General features: G+C 33.9%; 9 protein-coding genes and 1 non-coding gene across 10 annotated transcripts; 7 read left to right on the forward strand and 3 right to left on the reverse strand.

Moving 5' to 3' along the window:
* Positions 1 to 842: 842 nt before the first annotated feature.
* On the forward strand, positions 843 to 2,507 carry NDAI0A01340 (uncharacterized protein; the record flags this gene model as incomplete). Its single annotated transcript, XM_003667487.1, has 1 exon — positions 843 to 2,507. One exon carries the CDS (start codon positions 843 to 845, stop codon positions 2,505 to 2,507), a length of 1,665 nt encoding a protein of 554 aa, XP_003667535.1.
* Positions 2,508 to 3,056: 549 nt separating this feature from the next.
* On the forward strand, positions 3,057 to 5,651 carry APL4 (AP-1 complex subunit gamma; the record flags this gene model as incomplete). Its single annotated transcript, XM_003667488.1, has 1 exon — positions 3,057 to 5,651. One exon carries the CDS (start codon positions 3,057 to 3,059, stop codon positions 5,649 to 5,651), a length of 2,595 nt encoding a protein of 864 aa, XP_003667536.1.
* Positions 5,652 to 5,851: 200 nt separating this feature from the next.
* YOP1 (Yop1p) lies at positions 5,852 to 6,625 on the reverse strand (the record flags this gene model as incomplete). Its single annotated transcript, XM_003667489.1, has 2 exons — positions 5,852 to 6,403; positions 6,575 to 6,625. The coding sequence occupies 2 exons, from the start codon at positions 6,623 to 6,625 to the stop codon at positions 5,852 to 5,854; spliced, it is 603 nt and encodes a 200-aa protein (XP_003667537.1).
* Positions 6,626 to 6,862: 237 nt separating this feature from the next.
* NDAI0Atrna6F lies at positions 6,863 to 6,956 on the forward strand. Its single transcript is given in 2 exon segments — positions 6,863 to 6,900; positions 6,920 to 6,956. It is a non-coding gene; the product is annotated as a tRNA-Phe (tRNA).
* Positions 6,957 to 7,932: 976 nt separating this feature from the next.
* On the reverse strand, positions 7,933 to 11,769 carry ATH1 (alpha,alpha-trehalase ATH1; the record flags this gene model as incomplete). The annotated part of the gene is made up of 1 exon (XM_003667490.1): positions 7,933 to 11,769. The coding sequence occupies one exon, from the start codon at positions 11,767 to 11,769 to the stop codon at positions 7,933 to 7,935; it is 3,837 nt and encodes a 1,278-aa protein (XP_003667538.1).
* A 1,033-nt stretch (positions 11,770 to 12,802) lies between these two features.
* On the forward strand, positions 12,803 to 13,957 carry CCL1 (TFIIH complex kinase subunit CCL1; the record flags this gene model as incomplete). The annotated part of the gene is made up of 1 exon (XM_003667491.1): positions 12,803 to 13,957. One exon carries the CDS (start codon positions 12,803 to 12,805, stop codon positions 13,955 to 13,957), a length of 1,155 nt encoding a protein of 384 aa, XP_003667539.1.
* Positions 13,958 to 14,612: 655 nt separating this feature from the next.
* On the reverse strand, positions 14,613 to 16,751 carry YME1 (i-AAA protease YME1; the record flags this gene model as incomplete). The annotated part of the gene is made up of 1 exon (XM_003667492.1): positions 14,613 to 16,751. The coding sequence occupies one exon, from the start codon at positions 16,749 to 16,751 to the stop codon at positions 14,613 to 14,615; it is 2,139 nt and encodes a 712-aa protein (XP_003667540.1).
* A 1,400-nt stretch (positions 16,752 to 18,151) lies between these two features.
* NDAI0A01400 (alpha-keto acid decarboxylase family protein) lies at positions 18,152 to 19,843 on the forward strand (the record flags this gene model as incomplete). The annotated part of the gene is made up of 1 exon (XM_003667493.1): positions 18,152 to 19,843. One exon carries the CDS (start codon positions 18,152 to 18,154, stop codon positions 19,841 to 19,843), a length of 1,692 nt encoding a protein of 563 aa, XP_003667541.1.
* Positions 19,844 to 20,635: 792 nt separating this feature from the next.
* GLO3 (ADP-ribosylation factor GTPase-activating protein) lies at positions 20,636 to 22,189 on the forward strand (the record flags this gene model as incomplete). The annotated part of the gene is made up of 1 exon (XM_003667494.1): positions 20,636 to 22,189. One exon carries the CDS (start codon positions 20,636 to 20,638, stop codon positions 22,187 to 22,189), a length of 1,554 nt encoding a protein of 517 aa, XP_003667542.1.
* Positions 22,190 to 22,682: 493 nt separating this feature from the next.
* On the forward strand, positions 22,683 to 23,806 carry NDAI0A01420 (gag protein; the record flags this gene model as incomplete). Its single annotated transcript, XM_003667495.2, has 1 exon — positions 22,683 to 23,806. A coding segment is annotated over one exon (1,124 nt), but the record flags the coding sequence as incomplete, so codon positions are not given.

A 23,806-nucleotide genomic window follows, 5' to 3' on the forward strand; every position in this document is an offset into this window, starting at 1 on the left:
AGTAACTAGTATATATATATATATATATATATACTNTAAAATTCATATTATACCACTAGTATTGTTTCAATCTAATTTCAATCCTTGTCCCAATCCATGACCGAAATAGACCAACGCATTTTTTAATCCTCAAATTTTGTATATCTACCCTACCTTTTTTTCTAAACTTGTCACCCCTATCCTAGTCTTTTCAATCCATTAATCCTACTCCGTCCCAGGCCTGCTTTACTTAAAAATGAGATCGGAGGGGTTTCTTGACTCATTGATATATAGAGACAAGAAGTTTTTTGTAAGGGATAAAGAGCTCAAAGCTCGACTTTGACACCTACGTATGCGTACAATTTGATTGTAAAACGCGGAGTCAGCGGAGCCCTTACTGAGAGAAGGAGAAAAAAATGTGTCTTTCTTGGAAACGGCTAACTATGTCTCCACGCACAGGGAGCACCGCCACAGTTTTATCCTTATTGTGTTTTCCCAAAGGCGCGTTGCCGCATATCTCACATTTTTCTTTTGCTTCTCGAAGACTTTTTACACATAATAGTAAACATACATACACTTTGGAAAAAAATGGTAGAAAAAAAATGCTTGCAAAGCTTTATGAATGGCGTTCTTTCTATGTGTGTGTTACGTAATTTTCATTGAATGAGGAGAAACGTCGTTAAACTTATGATTCTAGTAAGAAGCACCACATTTGAATCCAGTAGATAATGTATAATATATATAATAATGACATGAGAAAACTAAAACGATAGATAATATGTATTTTTATTTTCTTTCCGCCCAATAACGTTGAAAAATTGTTCATATTTAATCAAGCTACAACGGTAAATAATAAGACAATAATGGTGAAATCAATATCGTCAGATTATATAGAGGAAAACTATTATAAAACAGATCTCTCGCCGAAGGAGAACCATGTAGTGTGTGAATTAGATCCTTCATTTACTACAGATGAAAATTATGATCCAGAAGCTAATATTCGTGAAGATCTAACAAGAGCATTGAAACCAAGAGTGGTGAACATGATTTCCATCGCTGGTATCATTGGTACCGGGCTTTATTTATCCACCTCAAAATCATTACATACTGGTGGTCCAGCATCTTTATTTATGAATTATACCATCATGGGTGGTGTCGTTTATTTAACTTTACTTGCCCTAGGTGAAATGTCTACATATATGCCAATCAGTGGTTCATTCTGTGTATACGCAAGAAAATTTGGTTCTGAATCATTCGCTTGTGCATTAATGTGGAATTATTGGTTTAATGACGCTGTCTCGGTAGCAAGTGATTTGACTGCTTTACAATTGGTTATGGATTATTGGAAAACTAGTGAACATGGTTTCCCATATTGGGCTGCATCTCTTATATTTTGGTTCGTAGTGGTTTGTTTAAACGTTATTCACGTTAGATTTTATGGTGAGGCTGAGTATTGGTTAGCAATGTTGAAAATCATTGCCATCATCATTTTCTTTATATTATCCATTGTAGTTAATGTAGGTAAAAATCCACAACATGAATATATTGGTTTCAAAAATTGGACACGTGGTGAAGCACCCTTTGTGGATGGTATTAAAGGTTTTGCATCCTTATTTGTTAGTGCAAGTTTTGCATATGGTGGTACTGAATCAATCACTTTAACTAATGGTGAAGCTGAAAATCCAATTAGAAATACTCCAAAAATTGTTAAAACCGTGTTCTGGAGAATTTTAATATTTTATGTTGGATCCACTTTTTTCATTGCTATGAACATTCCATATGATTATCCAGGTTTAGATAGTAAATCTATCGTTACATCTCCATTCACTTTAGTCTTCCAAATGGCTGGAACCAAAGGAGCAGGTTCCTTTATGAATGCAGTTATCATGACTAGTGTTATCAGTGCATGTAATCACGCTTTATTTGCTGGTTCACGAATCATGTACAATATGGGGTTAGAAGGGTTTCTTCCAGCACGTATTGTATCAAGAACAAATAGAAATAAAGTTCCATACGTTTCTGTCTTGATTACAGCCGCGGTAGGTGCATTATGTTTTGGTGCTTCATTCATTGGTGCTGGTACTTTATGGACATGGTTACAAAATATTGTCGGTGTCTCTAATCAAATTGCTTGGTTATGTATTGGTATTACATCAATTAGGTTTAGAAAAGGTTTAGAGAAACAAGGTAAGACTCATGAATTGATATATAAGAATTGGACTTACCCATATGGACCATATTTCGTTATCATTTTCGTTTCATTTATCATTTTGATCCAAGGTTGGTCAGCATTTGCACCATGGAATGTTTCCAATTTCTTTTCCTATTATTTGGAATTATTTGTTTTCCCAGTTTGTTTCATAATATGGTGGCTTGTCAAGAGAGATAGATTTGTCAAATATGAAGATATGGATTTCACTACAGATAGGTATATTCCAACTAAGGAAATAATAGAATTGAACGAAACATTGGATAATTTGAAAGGCTGGAAGAAATATAGACAAATGTTCCATGAGTACGTACTCTAATGAAATCAGCATCCTGCGTTCTTATGTAACGCGCATAAGCATTATTTAATAATATTAACATCATAAAGAATTCTGTAATATATAATAATTTTTAATTTCAAACTATTTATTTATTTATTTATTTATTCTCATTAAAAAAGTATACATTCATTCGAAGTTAACATTCTAGCAAATTCATATTATTATACTTTATGCATTGTTGTTCAACAGTGAAAACGCACAACGTTACTTCCAATAAATCTGAACTATAGCTGTTACCCTGAAAATGGTGGTAATGATTTCGCGACTCTCCAAGAAAACTGAAATTATGTAACGTTAAGCATACTTTTGAGATCCAGTATATTTTTGAATAAATAACAAATTATTATTTTGCTGAACGATTGAGCTTGGAGTGTTTGTTGGAACGAAGGCGTTCGAATATACACTGGCAGTTTGAGCGTTATACCCGTTTCCTTTATCAAGAACCCAGATCTCGACCAGCCACAGATTAGCTTGAATTGAGAGCTCGTTAGAAAAATAGGAAAGGAAACCCACTATAACATATACAGTATGGCATCATCTTCTACTTCAAGCTCCAAGAAGGCAGCTTCCTCCTTGAAGAGTTTTATCAAAGATGTTAGAGGCGCAAAAACTTTAGCTGATGAAAGAGCAATTGTTACTAAACAATCAGCTAAAGTGAGAACTAAATTAAGAGACGATCATCTATCTCATTCCAAGAGAAGAACAAACATTCAGAAGTTGTTATATCTCTACATCCTTGGTGAACAGACCCATTTTGGTCAAGTTGAATGTATCAACTTGATTGCCTCAGACGATTTTGTTGATAAAAGATTGGGTTATTTATCAACAAGTTTATTATTGGACGAATCCGAGGACTTATTGACATTATTAACAAATATACTAAGTAATGATTTGAATCATCCATCAAATAGATATATCGTTTCATTAGCTTTGAATACTCTCGGATCTTTAACTTCTATTGAATTGGCTAGAGATTTATTCCCGGATGTGCAAAAAATTATCAAACATTCCAAGTTTAATAGAGAACCGCTAATCATGAAAAAATGCCTACAATGTCTAGCTAAATTAATAACTAAGGACTCTTCATTATTAGAGATCTTAGATTTAGAGGTCATTGAGTACTGTCTTGACTCAAATCTTTTCAGGATGAATCATGGTGTTCTATTAAGTATTTCTAAATTATTTCAAGCAATACTATTGAGTTATGATTCAATTTCCAGAAATAATGACCAATATGAGATTGAAAATTACAATACTAAGGTTATACCATTCATTTCTAAATATATACCAACTCTTTTTGAAAAATTATTGGGTTTAATGAACGATATTACACCAGAATTTAACGTTCAAGGCACAGCTGACCCATTCTTACAATGTGACTTAATTTATACTTTGACGTTATTTTTCAATTTCCCTAAAGAAATTGATGACATATCAAAACATGGTGATAAGTTCATTAACGTGCTCATTCAAGTGGCCAATAATACTTCCTCTACTACTGGTCCAGGTAAAGTTGTTCTTTATGAAACAACAAGATCAATTTTCTCCTTGAAAAATTTCAATGAAACTGAAATGAAACCATTGTATACGTTAGGGATCAATACATTAGCTACATTTCTGAAAGCTAAAGATAATAATACCAAATATGTCGCGTTGAACTCATTAGTAAAGGTGATACCTTATGATCCCGAATCTGTTCAAAGACATAAGAAATTCATTTTGAACTGTCTTAATGATCATGATATTTCCATTAAAATGAGAGCCATTGAATTACTTTTCGCTATATTGAATAACGGAAATTTAATTGAATTAATCAATGAAATCATGAATTTCTTGGAAAACCTATATGCAAATCAATTCAAAAATTTTAATGATGATTGGGAAAAGATGATTCATTTAATTATCGACTCTTTGATTGTTGCATTTAAAAAATTCTCAATCGCTGAGGAAACGGGGAATCCAAGTGATGATTCTATTTGGAAGTTAAAAATTTTAATCAAAATTCTAAAACTTGTAGGTAATTTCATTGATATGGAAACCATTAACGATATTTTAATCTCATTCAACAATACTGAAAATATAGATCATAAATTTCAATTAATTTCAAGAATGTTATTGATTTCATTGAAACCAGAAACTTTGATGGATGAAATTGCGGAGAATAATATAGCATGGAATATTGTCTCGATTTGGTGTCTCGGTGAATATAGCGATTCACTTTTACTAAATAAAAATGTGGCAATCAATCATGAAGTAATTAACGAATTTACCATAGCCTCATATTTACAAAAAATGGATGAGAGTTATAGAATTGATAAAGATGTTAGTGCGAAGACGTTAATTCATTATTTATTAACTTCGGCTCTGAAATTATCAGTTAAACTAAATGATAAGCGTTGTATTGAAAACTTGAGACGACTAATACTGAATAGAACTAAAGATTCTGACTTAATGATTCAATTGAAAGCAGTTCAATACGATATTCTTTTCAACCAACCAGCGAATGTGAAAAAAGTATTATTAAGTGCAATGCCTATTTTTGAGAATTCAAGCGCATCTCCTTCAATTGATACGGCAGCCACTATGGAGATAAAATCAGGTAAAACCAAGAAAAATGATCTTCTATTGGACTTGTTGGATTATAGTACTGATGAGCTACAAGAGCAAAAGAAAGAAAAACCTGCTAATCTACTTCAAGAACTTCTCCAACCTAATACTACTAATAATAATAGCAGTTCTACAGAACAACAACAAAAACCAATAATAACGCTACCAGATGATGCGAAAGAGATCCATTCTAGTGAGAATATCGAAGTTTATTCTAAACTAATTTCTCATGAAGAAGGGTTCTTCCAAATGGAATTATATTTCAAGCCCCTCATATCTATAAATAATTTGAAGACATTCTGTGCTGTAACTAAAACCCAAAAATTAACATTAGGTCAACTTTTCTGTTCAACAACAAATAATGATACCTTTCCAAAACATTCAATAATTAGACAATCACTGAAAGTAACGGGGACTGGGAAATTGAAATTAAGACTCAAATTGACATTCGAAAGTAACGATACAGGTTCAGAATTATCAGAACAATTCGATCATAAATTTGATCAAACTTTATAAAACTTTTTTTTTTACTTTGAAAATAGATGGGGAAAAATGACATGAAAATACTGTTAAGGCTAAAAAACATTGTTAAAACATATATAGATACTATTTAAGTATAGCCATTTTTATTTACATTTTTGCTAATAGACCTGCAAAGAAAAGGAGATGTAAAAGATAAAGGGGACATCCAAAAGTTGAGAAAATTAGCTCAATGCCTACATTTGATAAGGAGATGCACCAGTAGCTCTACCGCTGCTGGCCTCGTCGACAGCTTCTCTAATACCATCACCTCTCTTAGAAGTGAAATTGCTTTTGAAGGATGAGGATGCCTTTCCAGCCATATTAGTCTTTTCTTTACCTAGGATATATTTGTCACTAATTGGTTGGATAAAAGTTTTGTAAATCAAGGTAGCACCGCCAGTAACAGGTAATGATATATAGATTAAAAAGATGGTTTTCAAAAACCAATAAAATGGGATCAAATAGATTATAGCACCAGACCAAAACTCGATGACGTTCAAAAACCCAAAGATGATCCAATATGTTAATAGTTGTTCATCGTCTTTCTTTTCAGGGGTTCTTAATGCAATTAAGGATAGATAAGTTGGAATGATAAAACCAATAAAATTGGAAAGAATTTCACCAATACCACCTACATTGACAAAGATTAATAATAGATAGGCAAATGATGCTCCAACCACAATGTAGGATTTTGGTAACCTTAAAGTTTTCTCAAGCTGGCCTAAGGCATTGTTGCCTGATAATTTCTTGGTTGATATAATATCATACAATATTCAATTAAATTTGAAAAAATTGATTGTAATAAGTTATTGATAATTCTTGTTAGTATTATGGTTACTGGCCCCCCTGATGAATCTAAACTGAGACCTATTTCGATCCTTTTAGATTGAGGTAAACAAACTTGGGTGACAACATACAGTATCTAATTTTTTCAATTGCGAATGTACACTGGCTGTAAAGTCGGACATAGCTGTTAAATTGCAATATATGTTCCTCTTGGGTATTACTCTTTTTCTCTTTTGATACCAACTGGAAAGTTACTCACTCCTAACTTAATTGACCAATATCTAGTTTATAGAGTTTATAATGCAACGGTAACGTTGATGTGTATTTTCCCTTCTGAGGAACTTAAATTAATAGGGGAGGTCATGTGCTCGAGTGCTATGAATGAGATTTCCTCTAGAACCATTCTTCCAGAAAATAAAGCGGATTTAGCTCAGTTGGGAGAGCGCCAGACTGAAGTTTAAACTTCGGTCATAAGAAATCTGGAGGTCGTGTGTTCGATCCACACAATTCGCATTTTATTTTTTTTTAATTCCTCTTATCCTTTTTAGAATAACCATTAAATCACCTTTTTAGTATGCATAAATAGACCGAATTACATAGCTATGAATGTAGAAGAATTTTAGGTTCGTTTTGGGGCTTTTGTGAAAAAAATAGTGTTTTTGTGTTTGGCTTCAGTTTTTGTTTATATTTAGACGTTCAATCATATTAATTGTTGTAGTTGCTTTTTGAATTTAGCTTTAAGCTATGGATATGAAAAGTAAACAAAAAACAAAGATACTGCTGGAACCGAATATTCTATAGATGCATAGGATAAGAATATTAAGAGCAAGATTAGTCATAGAGTAGATCCAAGATAGAACATAAGTTCTGGAACTCTATGGAACATTACGAAATATGATTCTAGAAAATAGTAGAAAAGTTGCAGAATATTCTAGAAAAATTTATGATTAGAATAGGCTTATCCGACTACGTCTGAATATCTCCGGTTCTTATGTGAAGATAATATTTCTGTCCAAATGAGAAATTATATAAAGGACATGAAATGCAAGAATGTTAGGTATTAGTTTAAATACACTTTTAATTATATAATATATAAAAAACCACGAAGAAAACATTGTATATTATTAATAAATGATTGAAACATATAAATCTGATATTGCTCCACAAGATAAGATCCCAAAATCTTATCAGGATTAGCTAATTAAATTTCTTTTAAAGTTTCACGAGTGTCGATTACAAATTGTAACAGAAAAGCGGCACATTGCCTATGCAAACGAAGAATGTTACCTAATTATATACGTTCAAATCATGTTATTGCAAGTATTCATTATCGATATACGATATAATTATGTAGATTAAAGGAATGATAGGGGAAAGATTTAAGATATTGTATTAAATTATTATTGAATAGTCATTATATAAAGAATAGATTTTTTTGAGAAAAGAAATTATAAAAAAACAAACTTGAAAGCCATAAAGAAAAGAGCATCTACTGTTCCATAAACGCAATCTCTTTTATTGTAGCACCTTTTGGATCTATATCATCATCATATGTTCCATGAACCGTAAGCAAAACATATCTAGCTTTTTTCCATTCACCAATTTCTGTATTATTCCTCGTAGAATTGATATGTATTCTACTATAGTCGATGGAAAATTCCGTCTTGTTACTGGGAAGGATTTCAATCAAGGATTCCTTGATCACTTCTTCATAATATGGTTCACTTGGTTCAATCTTATAATCTTGTAGAATGGTAACAAAATTCTCACCTAGAATACCTAACCTTGGGAAACGTTCCAAGACTTCATCAAAATCATCGGTTTTCCAACTAATAATCGATTGTAAGTCAGTATTCGCTTCTACCTCGCCAGTAGAAGAAGTAGACTGAACAGAAATATTATTTTCGTTCAATAAGTCGATAACACCTTCTCTGTATTCTTCTGCATTCTTTGAATTTTCCAAAATTTTAGAAACATTAGTAAAGATATTTTCAACGGTATCTGTGTGAGGTAAAATTGCAATAGATATATTTTTAGCAGGTCTTTGTCCCCATAGAATCATTCCTTTCCTAATTTCTTTTATATTATCTTCACCCAAATCAATTAATAGTCTAGCATTATCCTTCTTATCAGCAGGCTGCCAATGAGTGTAGTTATTACCATCAAGAGCAGAGAAACCAACGTCCCCTGGAACGCCTGCGGTTAAATTTGTAATTTGCTTACTTTCAGCGATATTTCCTTCAATATTTAATTCTGGCTTAAACAATGGGATAGTTAATTCTTCACCTGGATGTAATACGTATGAGGTTCCATATTTCGTACTATCCTTAGCATCATTCGATGTATCGTTAGGATCCTCTTTTTCATATTGGTCACGACGTTCTAAAGATTCCCTCTTTTCGTCGCGAGTAAATAAATCAATATCACGATCATGGATTAGTTTCCTATTTGGTACTTTGATATTTATGGGTTTCCCACCGCTTTTATGAACAATGGTACCGTTATGATCATTGAGGATAATATCTAAAACTTGATCCATATACTTGAAGTTTCTAATGGCAATTCCACCTGGTAGTAAAGGCAGTTCTACAGGATTAAATCTTAGGACACGGTTAATTTTCTTAGTTGCTTCGTCAACTTCATAAGTGTACCTAATACCTGTTAAGCCAAACAATATACTTTGTAAGAAGCCACCATTTGCAGTCAAGAATGGGAAAGCTGGCTGAGTTAACCCATTCGTTGAGAAATTATCATCAGATTGTTCACTAAATTGGGCAAAGGGCGCTCTTAAGTACGGTAAAACGGATTTGTACAAATAGCTTTGTGATGAAGAACCGTGATTTAGTAAGGTGGACGCAGCGGCAACGAAAACAGGATAAGTCATCGCTGGACCTGATGCAGATTGTCTTTCAGAATAATAGTATAAATCTTTTATTGCATTGTTTAAAATTGATTCGTCGTTAATATAACCTAAAGGGTATACCATTAAGGTGACATCCGCTTGTTTGATTTCAACAGAACTATTCATACCAGAATATTCTAAAGTAATATTAGATTTGGATCTTGGTATATATATATTGTGAGAGATTTCCATCCATTTAGGATCGACATACTCCCCTAGATGGTTACCGATATCTGTTGCCCATTTCAATAAAGTCTTAATACCTGCATTAGTAAATGCACCATTGTTAATATGATCAGCAAATTCGTCTGGATCAGTTAAATTATATGTCTCGTATTTTCCTAACGTTGCATTATATTTCACATAAACGGTGAAAAATTCGGCTGCATCTCTTACCATTGGCCATGTGGTATACCTTAAATAGTTGTCATCGACATCCTTACCACCATTCATATATATGGAAAAAGTGGCCATTGCAATGTCAACATTTATATGATACTCATAATCGACACATGGACCAGCCGATGTACAATTAGCGTATCTTCCGGAAGTCCAAGGGTAAACAGCACCAGGATAACCGTACTGTTTTGCATTTAATCTTGCTTGTGCATGGGTAGCATTTCTATAATTATTTATATTTTTGGCTATTTGTGGGAAAAATGGTAATAAAGCTGGTTGAACCCAAATATCTGAATCCCAGAATACCATCCCACCATAAGAATCGGAGGACAAACCTCCTACAGCTAATGGTAAACCTCTTTCCTCAGAAACGTTATATGTTCTCGTATTAGCTAGAAGTTGGTATAATGAGGATCTTGCAGTCATTTCCAATAAGTTATCTGATGGAATTTCAATAAATGCATCATTATATAGGGCATACCAAGCTTTCTTATGAGTTGATAATAATAAATCATAAGAGCCTTTGCTACTCATTGCGACCTTGGTTGCTAAATCTAAATTAGATGCTCCACCATTTTTTTCATCATTATTATATTCTGTTGACATGATCCCAACATATTTATGCACTGTTAGCTTTGGATTTGCTTTTGATAATGTAACATGACTAACTTTCGAGATTCTTTCGTTCGTATTCATTAATGGATCTTTATCCTCATCAAATTGGAAAGGATGTTCTTCAGTCGAATTTTCCAGTTGAAGTGTACATGCCGAATAAAGTGCTGCATTAGAATACGGAACATTATCAGGCTCGATCACCATATAAATTCCGTCATCATCGTAACCTATATCATTTAATACTGTTCTATGTGAAGTATTGAAGTCCAAGACATCCCAAACGTCCAAATCAACAGATTCAAACCCATCAGGAATACTATCTACATTCAATGAAATTTCCAATGATACCATCCCTAAGGGATAAATTTTCCTATGAGCCCAAATTTCACTTTTAACATGAATCATACCGTCAATCCAATCCATATCGGTAGTAACAATCCCATCTTTCATTGATAAATTTTGTTGATAATTAGAAACGTCAGTTTTATCAATTTCTTGAGGATTAAACCAAATAGAACCGTTATCTAATGAGAATTGTAAATTTGTCCATTGTGGGATTGATGAAATAACAGTAGAATAACCGTGGTTATCCAATTCAGGGAAATTCGTTGAATTTAGTTTTTCTTGTAATGAATAAAAATCAGAAACGAATGCACCAGCATATCTTCTATTTCTTAATGGCCAGCCATTATTTAATGAACCTTCTGCGTCAGTGAATAAATTAAGGGTATCCAATGCATAACCAAATCCAGTATTTGGAATTCTTGAACCAATATAACCATTAGCAACATATGGTTGTCTTGAATAAACATTTTCTGAAAATAGGTTTGTACCAAGGATCATATTTTCGTCATCGTAGTAGGCTGTATCGAAATCATGCATCAGTTCATATAATTTCTTAGAGGACTTTCTTGTTTCTGGATCGTATCCTAAAACATGTGGATTATTTGTGTCTGATGTAGAAGAAATAATACCCTCCTTGTAAGCACTCGGCGTTTCTGGTTGTATATTATTGATATCCTCATCCATAGATTGTGAGCTTTTTCCTTTCGAGAACGCTGAAGATAAATCTATAGTCGAAGCAACGGCTGCTAATGCAATCAGACCTGCTATCATTATAAATGCCAGGAGATATTTTGTAATTGTAGCTTTATTAAATGTCTTGTTTAATTGTCTTCTTTGTTCTCCGATAGTCGGTATATTATCGTTATTATAATTATTATTATTATTACTATCGTTGGTATATAATTCAGTGTTGTTGGTATCAATATTAATATTATTATCAATATGTGTTTCAGTGGAAGTCAATGGATAGGTCTCTACGTCACAATTACTGCTTATATACCCAACTTCAGTGGCAGTAATTATTGGTGGACGTTCTTTGAAAAATATTCTTTTAAGAAATGACATTTTGAGTAAAAGTGGAGAAAGAAATAATGTTTGAACAAAAAGAAAATATCCTGACTTCTAACTTCTAAATTTGTTTTAACAGTCAAACTTTCTTATTTTTTTATGGTACCCTTAAATCACACTATTTTATTTCGAACACTTAAAAATGTACGGTTATAAAAAAATTAGAATATATGGGGGATAGTAGTAAATATTGTCAGACAGATATGTGGTTTAGAATCTTGTTGGGGGGAGGGGCTTCTTTTAGTGTTCCTGACACTTTCCCTTTCTTATGTCTTCGGTTTGAGGGGACAAATTTCTTCAAATTTTTATTGTCACTTTTTTAAAGAGAAAAGTACTGGAGTACAATTGATTATCAATGACCAGCACTGTAAATATAGGAAGTAGAAAAGGAGATATGAAGGCAAACTCTAGTATCAGTTGGACGTAAAGCGCTCCTACTTTGACTAACTAGTAATGGAATATGGTAAAGTTAGTTTTTAAATTGAAAGAGTTTAAACGGTTGCGAGAGACGTCGTTTTCGTAGATATGATGTGTTCAGACAGGGATAACTAACTCTCTAAACTAGGTTTCTCTTAACGATTTTGATCTATTTCTTCTGTAGTTGTTATTGCACTTGCTCAGCAAGGTCAAAGGAAAGATAGCAAACAAATCGAACACCAACGTTGTAGTTAGAGGACGGAACGATAGCAAAAGAAAAAATAGCAATAGTGTACTATAGTGGATACGAAATCATAAACTTAATAAAATGTTCAACAGCTTTCATCAACGAAGACTGGGATATCTTATTATCACTTGTATGTACCCTCCTCTTTCATGTAAAATGCTAATGTTATCACTGTCAGCATAATAATAGATCTTGGACCCTGAAAGTTTGCAGCGCTTTTCTAATATACACCGTTTAAAGTTAACAACTTAGAAAGAAGAACGTAGTTTGAAGGCAAAACACAGCAAGAAAGGTGTCTATATAGTATATTACAACGATTCTCGACGATTATCTGGATAGCACCTCAATAACAAACCACATCTTTAAATGTCAGACACCTCTCCGTTGGTGGTTACATCGAAGGAAAACACCCCTGCTGCAAGCCAGAAATCCAAAATTGATGCTGCAGGAACAGAAGTTGTTGCTACTGATGGTACCACTGAATCTGAGGATTCAAATAAGCCTTTAAACTATAATAGAATAACGGATGATGAGTTATATAGGCATTCTTCACAATACAGATTTTGGTCTTTCTCGAAGGAACATCTGAGGGAGAAAAGAGACATGACAAATAAACTGGCTGTTGAAACGATAGAGAAAGACCTGTTTGATTTCAAAGCACTAAATGATCTTACTCCAGAGGAACTCAATGCTTTAGATACGAAAGCTGTACCTTTGACAACCGAGGAAGAATTAAAATTGATAGATTTTTACGCTAAGAAAGTTCAAGTGATATCACAACATTTGAATCTACCTACCGAAATAATCGCTACATCAATTTCATTTTTCAGGAAATTTTTTCTAGAGAACTCAGTGATGCAATTTGATCCCAAGAATTTAGTTCATACGACTGTGTTTTTGGCCTGTAAAGCAGAAAATTATTTCATTAGCGTGGACTCCTTTGCTAAAAAAGCTAAATCTACAAGAGAGTCAATATTAAAATATGAATTTAAATTATTAGAAAGTTTAAAGTTTACACTTTTAATTCATCATCCTTATAAACCATTACATGGGTTTTTCCTAGATATTCAGAATATTTTACATGGTAAAGTTGATTTGAATTATATGGGTCAAATTTATGATAGAACAAAGAAGAAAATCACGCAAGCCCTGCTGACAGATGCTGTATATCTATATACACCTCCACAAATCACACTGGCTGTGTTATTAATTGAGGATGAGCCGTTAATAACGAAATATTTAGAATTGAAATTCGCCGACAACGATAATGATGATAACGGTAATGAAGTGAAGAGGAAGAAGAAGAATTCCATTGATTTAACAGTATTACTATCTGTAATAAAAGAATGTAAAGATGTTATTGAAAACCTACAAACGGTCTCCACAGAAGATGCAAGGAAAATTGCCGCCAAGAACTATTTTTGCCAGAATCCTAAAGCCTTAATTCAGAATTTGAAAAGGAAACAACAGCAAGCTGGAAGTAGTACAGAACCTGAACAAAAGAAGCAAAGAACTGAATAATAAGATAGAAAATTATTAAAGATTTTCTAAAGTATATAGAGTTTTTACTTGAAATTCATATAAAACAAAACAGTGACCATCAGTAACTGCTCATACCAACGTATCCCCTTTTTTGCCTAGAGATTATACTCTATTAATTATAGATACAACAGAAGTTGAAAGGTGACGACATCTATGAGAGCCATTCTCTATAACGATACTTTTCATAAGCTCCACAAATAAAATCAGGCGCCACCAAGGCACATGATAAAGCTGTCATTATCACTTCCTCCAATGTTTTTACTACTGATAGATATATAATTTATTATTTATTATTTACGTTAATATTGTCTTGTACTTTTATCTATCAATGTTGTTCTTAATGTAGAAATATATTAATTATTTGCTTGATAGCTTTATGTCTTTAATTTATATCATAGTGCTCTGTAGAACAATAACAAGGCCAACCTGGTGTAATTTTATCCATTTGTTTACAGAAGTGATGGGATTTTCGATTTATCACCCATTCCCTTTCTTTCATCACTATCTGGACCTTCAACGACCGTGTTCGTTGAAGATTTCAATTTTTCTAGTTTTTCACCGTTACAAACTTTTTCAATTTCTTTCGCATCTAAAGTTTCATATTCCATTAACCCTTGAGCTAACCTATGTAATTCTATATTTTTTTAGTCAAAAGTTTCCTTGTTCTTTCTTCAGATTCTTTTAATATTTCTATAACTTCTTTATCAGCTACATTCCGAATTGAATTTGACCAAGTTTCCCAATTTTCAGCAAGATTAACAGGGCCAACTTCATCACTCATACCATATTGTGTTATCATTGCTCTTGCTGTATTAGTAGCACTTTTCAAATCAGATCCACATCCACTTGTAGTATTATCTTTCCCATATATGAGTTCTTCAGCTATCTTACCACCCATACAAACGTCTAAAGTGGCTAAACATTCCTTTTTGGTAGTGTCAACTTTATCCATTTCAGGTAACTGGAATGTAATACCTAATGCTCTACCTCTTGGTAAAATGGTAGCTTTATATAATGGAGTAGCACCTGTAGTATACATAGCCATTATTGCATGACCAGCTTCATGGAATGCTGTAGCTCTTCTTGCAGCATCTGTCAAGACCATGGTCTTTCTTTCTGCTCCCATTAATATTTTATCCTTGGCCCATTCAAGATGTGACATATCTACAGCGATAGCATTTTGTTGGCATGCATACACTGCAGCCTGATTAACTAAATTAGATAATTCTGCACCCGATAAACCTGGTGTACCTCTAGCGATAAGAGTAGGATCCACATCTGATGCCAATGTAACTTTTTTCATATGATGTTTCAAAATATCAGCACGTCCACGAACATCAGGTAAATCAACATTAACAACTTTATCAAATCTACCAGGTCTTGTCAAAGCTTTATCTAATGCTTCAGGGAAATTGGTAGCACCAATAATAATGATCCCGGTACTTTGTGAAAACCCATCTAATTCCACTAACAATTGATTCAAAGTTTGTTTAGCATATGCTTGATCTTTAGGATTTCTTTTCCCACCAATAGCGTCCAATTCATCAATGAAAATGATAGCTGGAGCTCTTGCACGAGCTTGTGAGAACAATTCACGAATTCTTTTAGCACCGACACCTACATAAACTTCATCGAATTCAGAACCTGACATGAAAAAGAAATCCACACCAGCTTCACCTGCTGTAGCTCTTGCTAATAATGTTTTACCAGTGCCCGGTGGACCCGTCAATAGAACACCTTTAGGTAAAGTACCACCTAATGATTCATATTTAGTTGGATCCTTAAGGAAGTCAACGATTTCTTCTAATTCAGCACGAGCTTCATCACAACCTTGTACGTCATCGAATTTAACGTTTGTCTTGGCTACATCTACTGATTTATCTGCTACTTCTGAATTTTTCAATAAGGAGGTATTTTCTGTTATATATTTGAAACCTTCAGTGATACCGTATGTCAAAAGACCAAATACAACAAGCCATTTAATCCATCTTGATATTATAGTGAAAGTAGATTCTGAGACTATGACATGTAATGGTTCCTTTCTTGATCCATAGAATGGAGAATATAAAGATGGGAAAGTGGAATGATAACTAGATGAATTAGAATTTGAACCAGATGATGCTAAAGATGGATTTACTGCACCGGCTGAACTCGCAGTTAATAGGGTTTGTCTTACTGCGTCTGCCTCAGAATGTCTACCTATTCTTTGTAACGCTTCCATGTAAAGTTCCATACATTCTGGAGAGGATGCTATACCTGGAGTTTCAAATCTTGACACTACATATTGTGGATAATTTGATTGTAATAATAGTTTATAAAAGGTTGCTTGAGAATCTGGATTTGTCAAATCTTTGTTTGCCTCTTGTTCTTGTGTTGCTAATATGGCATGGGAGACTGCTGTCTGTTGAGGTGGTGGAGTCCCAGCACCTGAGGAAGGAGAAGAAGAAGAAGAAGAAGAAGAAGGTGAACCCTTCGTTGAGTGTTGCTGCTCCTGTTGTTGTTTTGTTTCAAACGCTGGAGATGCAGCAGATGCGTTAGAATCAGTTGAAGTAGATATTGTTTCGTTCTGCAGTTTAGAATCGGAATACAATCGGCGTTGGCGTTGTATTAGTGTGATATTTCTATTCGTAGTAAATGTTGAAAATGATCTTTTATTATAGTGGATTTGCGATTGTTGTGATGCAATCTTTAATATGGGTAATTGCGATAATCCCATATGAGACACTCGAGCTTTGATCAGTGGAGAACAAAAGAGTATTCTCGAGGCATTCATGGCGTGTTATTTGTTATATTGAATATATTATCTTAATGGGTTTTTCGTTGAGTTTCAAGATGTTAATGATGTGAGCGATAGAAACTTCTTTTTGTTTATTTGAGTAAGCGAAGATGATTATTGTTTTGTACTTCTTGGATTGTGTAGTGCAAAACCTCTGGATATAGTAAGTTAATTTGTAATTACTCTTATTCCTCTCTATTAATGTACTTCTTACCTATGAGAACACAACTACAGTTTTAACACTTTTGTTAAAGCCGTATGTATGTCTGTATGTACGTACGTACGTATGTTTTTTTTTACTTTCCCTTACCTCCATTTCACCTAATTCCAGTTTAATAGATTTCAACAGTTTAGTTTACACACAATATTTTCCTATGAAACAACTTTACTATACTATGTGTAGGGTTGTACGTATTGTGTTAATCATTTTGTCTAATTGGATCCGCGCTTCTCATTCTGGGTTTTTCCCGGTTAAACGGATTTTGCCCGTATTTTACCCGGGTTGAGGGGTTACCCGCTCTTTATCCTGGTTACGTCCCGGGTAACAACTTTTCTAAAAAACCTTGACATTCTATTACCCGGAGAATGTTTATAATTTTTTTTTCGTGTTTCCAATTCAAGGATTCCAAAAAATGTCCAGTTGCCATTAAATGCATAAATCATGCAAATTACAAAGACGTTCTTCAAAACAGGAATCCTGAATATTTTTTTTGTTTTTGAATAAAATATGCGTTTAAGGGAAAAAGGGAAAAACTCCGCGGACCGGACTCCTTTCATTCATTTGAAGGCGGAGTGAGAAATATCTCGCTTTTCTTGGCCCGTCGGGGAACGTGATGTTATCCTATTCTTCTTCTATCATAGCTGGTATCAACCGTACGACATACGTACGTACTACCTACCATACATAACACAATACAAAATAATATTGCACGCGTAACAACAACATCTGCTTTGCTTCGGTTGGTACATACATGTACGTATAATAAACAAATAAACATTAATGGTAACACCATACGCGTTCGCGTGTGTTGCTAACGTTAATGCGAAAGAGCGAATATTTGCATAAAAAATTATGCAAAATTTCTTGACAGCACAATCAAGACTAAGTTTATGCACGTTAAATCATTAAGTTGGTCGTACAATTGTGTGTGTAATGCTTATGTACGTACGTAAGGTACCTTTAGGAGTGAACTGAGATGGCTAATTGAAATATTTTTTCTTTTTTTTTTTTGTTTCATTGATGCGTTAAAATGCTTTACTAAATTCATATATAAACCAAGTAAATGAATTCATTTGATTGCTTTCCAAGTTTATTCCATTAATTGTTTATATTTTTATATTCCCCTATTTTTATTTTAAAAAATAACCCAACCAACATAAATTTCATCAAAAACATCATGTCTGAAATTACTTTAGGTCGTTATTTATTCGAAAGATTATCCCAAGTCAATGTTAACACCATCTTCGGTTTACCAGGTGACTTTAACTTGTCCTTGTTAGACAAGATTTACGAAACCCCAGGTATGAGATGGGCTGGTAACGCTAACGAATTGAACGCTGCTTACGCTGCTGATGGTTACGCCAGAATTAAGGGTATGTCTTGTATCATTACCACTTTTGGTGTCGGTGAATTATCCGCTTTAAACGGTATTGCTGGTTCCTACGCTGAACACGTTGGTGTCTTACACGTTGTCGGTGTCCCATCCATCTCTTCTCAAGCTAAACAATTATTGTTGCATCATACTTTAGGTAACGGTGATTTCACTGTTTTCCACAGAATGTCTGCTAACATCTCTGAAACTACCGCTATGGTCACTGACATTGCCACTGCTCCAGCTGAAATTGACAGATGTATTAGAACCACTTATGTCACTCAAAGACCAGTTTACTTAGGTTTACCAGCTAACTTGGTCGACTTGAAAGTTCCAGCTTCCTTATTGGAAACTCCAATTGACTTGTCTTTGAAACCAAATGATGCTGAAGCTGAAGCTGAAGTCTTGGAAGAAGTCTTATCTTTGATCAAGAACGCTAAGAACCCAGTCATCTTAGCTGATGCTTGTTGTTCCAGACACGATGTCAAAGTTGAAACTAGAAAGTTGATTGACATCACTCAATTCCCATCCTTTGTTACCCCAATGGGTAAGGGTTCCATTGATGAACAAAATCCAAGATTCGGTGGTGTCTACGTTGGTACTTTATCTAGACCAGAAGTTAAAGAAGCTGTTGAATCTGCTGATTTGATCTTATCTGTCGGTGCTTTGTTATCTGATTTCAACACTGGTTCCTTCTCTTATTCTTACAAGACTAAGAACATTGTTGAATTCCACTCTGATCACATTAAGATTAGAAACGCTACTTTCCCAGGTGTTCAAATGAAATTTGTCTTACAAAAATTATTGAAATCTGTCCCAGCTGCTGTTAAAGGTTACAAACCTGTCCCAGTCCCAGCAGGTATTCCAGCTAACAAGAAGGTTGCTGACTCTACTCCATTGAAACAAGAATGGATGTGGAACCAAGTTGGTAAATTCTTACAAGAAGGTGATATCGTCATCACTGAAACGGGTACTTCTGCTTTCGGTATTAACCAAACTCATTTCCCAAACAACACCTACGGTATCTCTCAAGTCTTATGGGGTTCCATTGGTTTCACCACTGGTGCTACTTTAGGTGCTGCTTTCGCTGCTGAAGAAATTGATCCAAAGAGAAGAGTTATCCTTTTCATTGGTGATGGTTCTTTACAATTGACTGTTCAAGAAATTTCCACCATGGTTAGATGGAATTTGAAACCATACTTGTTTATTTTAAACAACAATGGTTACACTATTGAAAAATTGATTCATGGTCCAACTGCTCAATATAATGAAATTCAAAGTTGGGAACATTTGAAATTGTTAGAAACTTTCGGTGCTAAGGATTATGAAAACCATAGAGTTGCTACCACTGGTGAATGGAACAAATTATGTGAAAACAAGGAATTCAATGTTAACTCTAGAATTAGAGTCATCGAAGTTATGTTGCCAGTTATGGATGCTCCTCAATCTTTGATCAAACAAGGTGAATTGACTGCTCAAATTAACGCTAGAGGTTAATTTTAATTTTAATGTCCAAGAATGAGAAAATAAATATATTTATATAACGACTGGTTTGTTTTATAGAATGAAATGAATATATATATACATACATACATGGTAGATGTTTGAATAACAATTATAAGAAATCTTTGATAGAATACAATTAATATTTGATTTGCTGTACATAATATGTTGGGGCATAATACAACTAACTCTTACCAATATGAGTATGAGAAGTTACGGAATTGCCACAGAAAACCAACTAGTTAAATGCTAACATTGACGAGTTTGTATTAGTGGGATATCAATATCAATATCAATATTATATTTCTCCTAAGTTATTTTATTTTTAGAGAAACCACACTGAATTAAATAGTGCCAAGGTACAAGAGTTTTCAATCAATGTCTGCTCATAAGAAGTAATGTTATATGTATTACCATCTGAATTAATCAATTTCAATATAGAGCCATATATTTATGTACTTACACAAAACATAAGACTATAAGATTATCTCTCTGTCAGATTTCACAAAATTTTTGAGATTCCCAGTCCCGGGTAACCTCAAATAAAAAAATCATTCTTTCCGTTGGGAGATCTTGAAATCTGAAAATAAACAACAAAACAAAGGTTTTCTAAAAGTGTACGTGTACCTTGTTGAATTGACAAAAACAATACAGGGGAAATAAAAGCCAAAGAGCCAGTTAGCAAGTATAGGATAGGAATTTTTATTACCGTCTATTTTTTTCCTATTTAAGATACCCCCCAAACATTACAAGACCTTTTCTTTCTTTGAGAATCTTTCTGACACAATGAGTAATGATGATGGTGAAGTTTTCGTCAATGATGAAACCAGACAAAAAGTCTTTCAAAAATTGGCTACCAAGCTAGAAAATAGGGTTTGTTTCGATTGTGGTAATAAGAATCCCACATGGACATCTGTACCCTTTGGTGTCATGTTATGTATTCAATGTTCTGCTGTTCATAGAAATCTAGGTGTTCATATCACTTTTGTTAAATCTTCCACTTTAGATAAATGGACTATTAACAATTTAAGAAGATTTAAATTAGGTGGGAATCATAAGGCTCGTGAATTTTTTTTGAAAAATAATGGGAAACAATTCTTAAACACTTCTAACGTTAATGCTCAAATCAAATATACTAGTAGCGTTGCTAAACGTTATAAAGATCATCTAGATAAAAAGGTTAGAAAAGATATGACGTTATATCCATCAGAATTGGTTTTAACTGAACAAGATGATGATGCTGCTGCCGCTGCTGATAGTGATTCTTTAACAGATTCATCTTCAACTCCTGGATCTAAGGAAAATAGTGTTGATGATTTTTTTTCAACTTGGCAAAAACCAACAACATCATCATCTGATGTTACACCAAAGCAATTAAGTCCATCTAATACTGGATCGAAATTAAGTACTACAAGATCTTCATCAATCTTATCTGGTCAAAGAAGGAAACCCGTTGCCAGTAATAATAATAATAATAATAATATCTTAGGAGGTAAGAAACATTCCATCTTATCTTCTTCTACAAGGAAATCTTCAAGACTTACAGCCAAGAAAATTGACAATTCAAATGCTGAAGATTTATTCAATGAATATGAAAAGCAAGCTGAAGAAGATAAGGATCAAAAAATATTAGAAAGTAAAAGAAAAAATATTGCACCTTCATCACTATATACTAAACTCAACAACAACAGCAGCAGCGGTAATAGATTTGGTTCTAATGATTCATCATTTACAGAACTTAATAATAATAATAATACTAACAATAATACGAATAAATATCCAAAGGATGAATTTGATGAATTTTTAGAAAGTTCCACAGGACCAGATTCATACACTTCTAATGAACCAGTAGCTGAATTACAACCCAAATTAGCCAAATTAGGGTTCGGTATGACGATGAATGATGCAAATGATTTAGCTAAACAACAAAAGGAGGCACAAAGAGCTGCATCGGGACCTAAATATACAGGTAAGATTGCAGAAAGGTATTCTGATTCGAAGGCAATTTCATCGGATCAATTGTTTGGTCGTGGTAATTATGATCAAGATGCTGCACGTGAAGCTAAGGAAAAATTGAAAACTTTTGATAATGCAACTTCTATTTCTTCATCATCTTATTTTGGTGAAGATCAAAATAATAATGAAGATGGTAGTGATGAATTTAATGATGGTGGTTCATCGAGTGTTAATGCATATGGTAGAGGTTCTAGTCGTGGTGGTAATAATGGATTCATTGATATTAATGTTGGTACTGATGATGATTTACAAGTGCTTAAGGATGCTGTGGAACAAGGTGCTCAAAAATTGGGTAATTATTTAAGAGATTATCTAAGAAAATAATATACTTTAGAAAATAGGGTTAAAAAGGAACTTTTTTCCAATCTTGGTCGCATTACCATAATTTAGACTCAAAAAATAGAATACTATTGCCTCTTTTTTTTTATCACTTAAAACTTTGCATAATCGAAATTGGTTATTTTTGCTGGAACCGAATATTCTATAGATGCATAGGATAAGAATATTAAGAGCAAGATTAGTCATAGAGCAGATCCAAGATAGAACATAAGTTCTGGAACTCTATGGAACATTACGAAATATGATTCTAGAAAATAATAGAAAAGTTGTAGAATATTCTAGAAAAATTTATGATTAGAATAGGCTTATCCGACTACGTCTGAATATCTCCGGTTCTTATGTGAAGATAATATTTCTGTCCAAATGAGAAATTATATAAAGGACATGAAATGACAAGAATGTTAGGTATTAGTTTAAATACTACTTTTAATATATAATATAATAAAAAACCGAAGAAACATTAGTATATTATTAATAAATGATTGAAACATATAAATCTGATATTGCTCCACAAGATAAGATCCCAAAATCTCATCATGGTAGCGACCGAGCAACGCATACTGGCCTTCACACCAGTGCTGCTCCAGATCCGAGGACTCATGAACAAAGTGAACCATCACTTATCAACAACTTTGCTGATCTAAATTTACATGATATCCCACGCGCTTCCCACATTCAGTCATTCAACTTCCCTCAACAAGAGGCAAGTACCACTGTTGGTCCAAATAAATCAACATCATCTAACAAGGATAAGGTGCCACCTTCTATGTATGAACAATCCACTCCAAAAAACGTTCCATTCATGCATGCACCATATCCATATCACTACTATGGGATGCCCCCACCACAAGGCTATTATTACCCATATCCTGCCATGAACCATAATATGGCACCCCCTTCCCACATGTCGGCCCCACCTTCGCCACATGTGTATTCACAACCAATGTATAATAATCATTTGCCAATTCCACAAACATTTTCCCAGCCGCCATTGCAACCTATTGTCAATCACTATAGGGATGTTCCTCATGCATTAAATCCTCAAAATCCATCACCGCTTTACCCTATTTCAAGTACCGGTGAATTTTCCAATTGGATTAGGACTCTGATGGACCATCTCAAATCAGCTCAATATGGTGATCTAATTCCAAATAAACATGGCGTAGCTGCAAGAACACCTTCTCACTGGGAAGAACTTGGCCTCCAGTGGTTATTTTCCACTTACGTTAAAAAGGATTTTTATCCTAAATGGGTCAAACAGGCCCAAGAGGCCTCTGTACCTCTATTTACTATATTGCAAAGAGCTATGACCTTAGCCATGCAAGCCACTGATATCACTATTATCATGCGGAAACTACGTGACCTTCATTTCGAAGGCAAAGAACCCGCCTTTATCTTTAACGCTAATGTGCAATCTATCATTTCACAGATTGACACAAAGGAACTTACTCAATATGAACCATTAATCAAAGACTGCATTTTAAATGCTCTTGCCGGTCCATACTCCACTATCAATAAGGAATTTCGCACATCGCAAAGTCCGTACTCTATTTCGGACATATACACTCGTATTTCCGCCGAATACGATTACATTACCACCAC

Source organism: Naumovozyma dairenensis, chromosome 1 (genome assembly GCF_000227115.2).
Source record: "Naumovozyma dairenensis CBS 421 chromosome 1, complete genome".
NCBI classification, from domain to species: Eukaryota; Fungi; Ascomycota; class Saccharomycetes; order Saccharomycetales; family Saccharomycetaceae; genus Naumovozyma; species Naumovozyma dairenensis.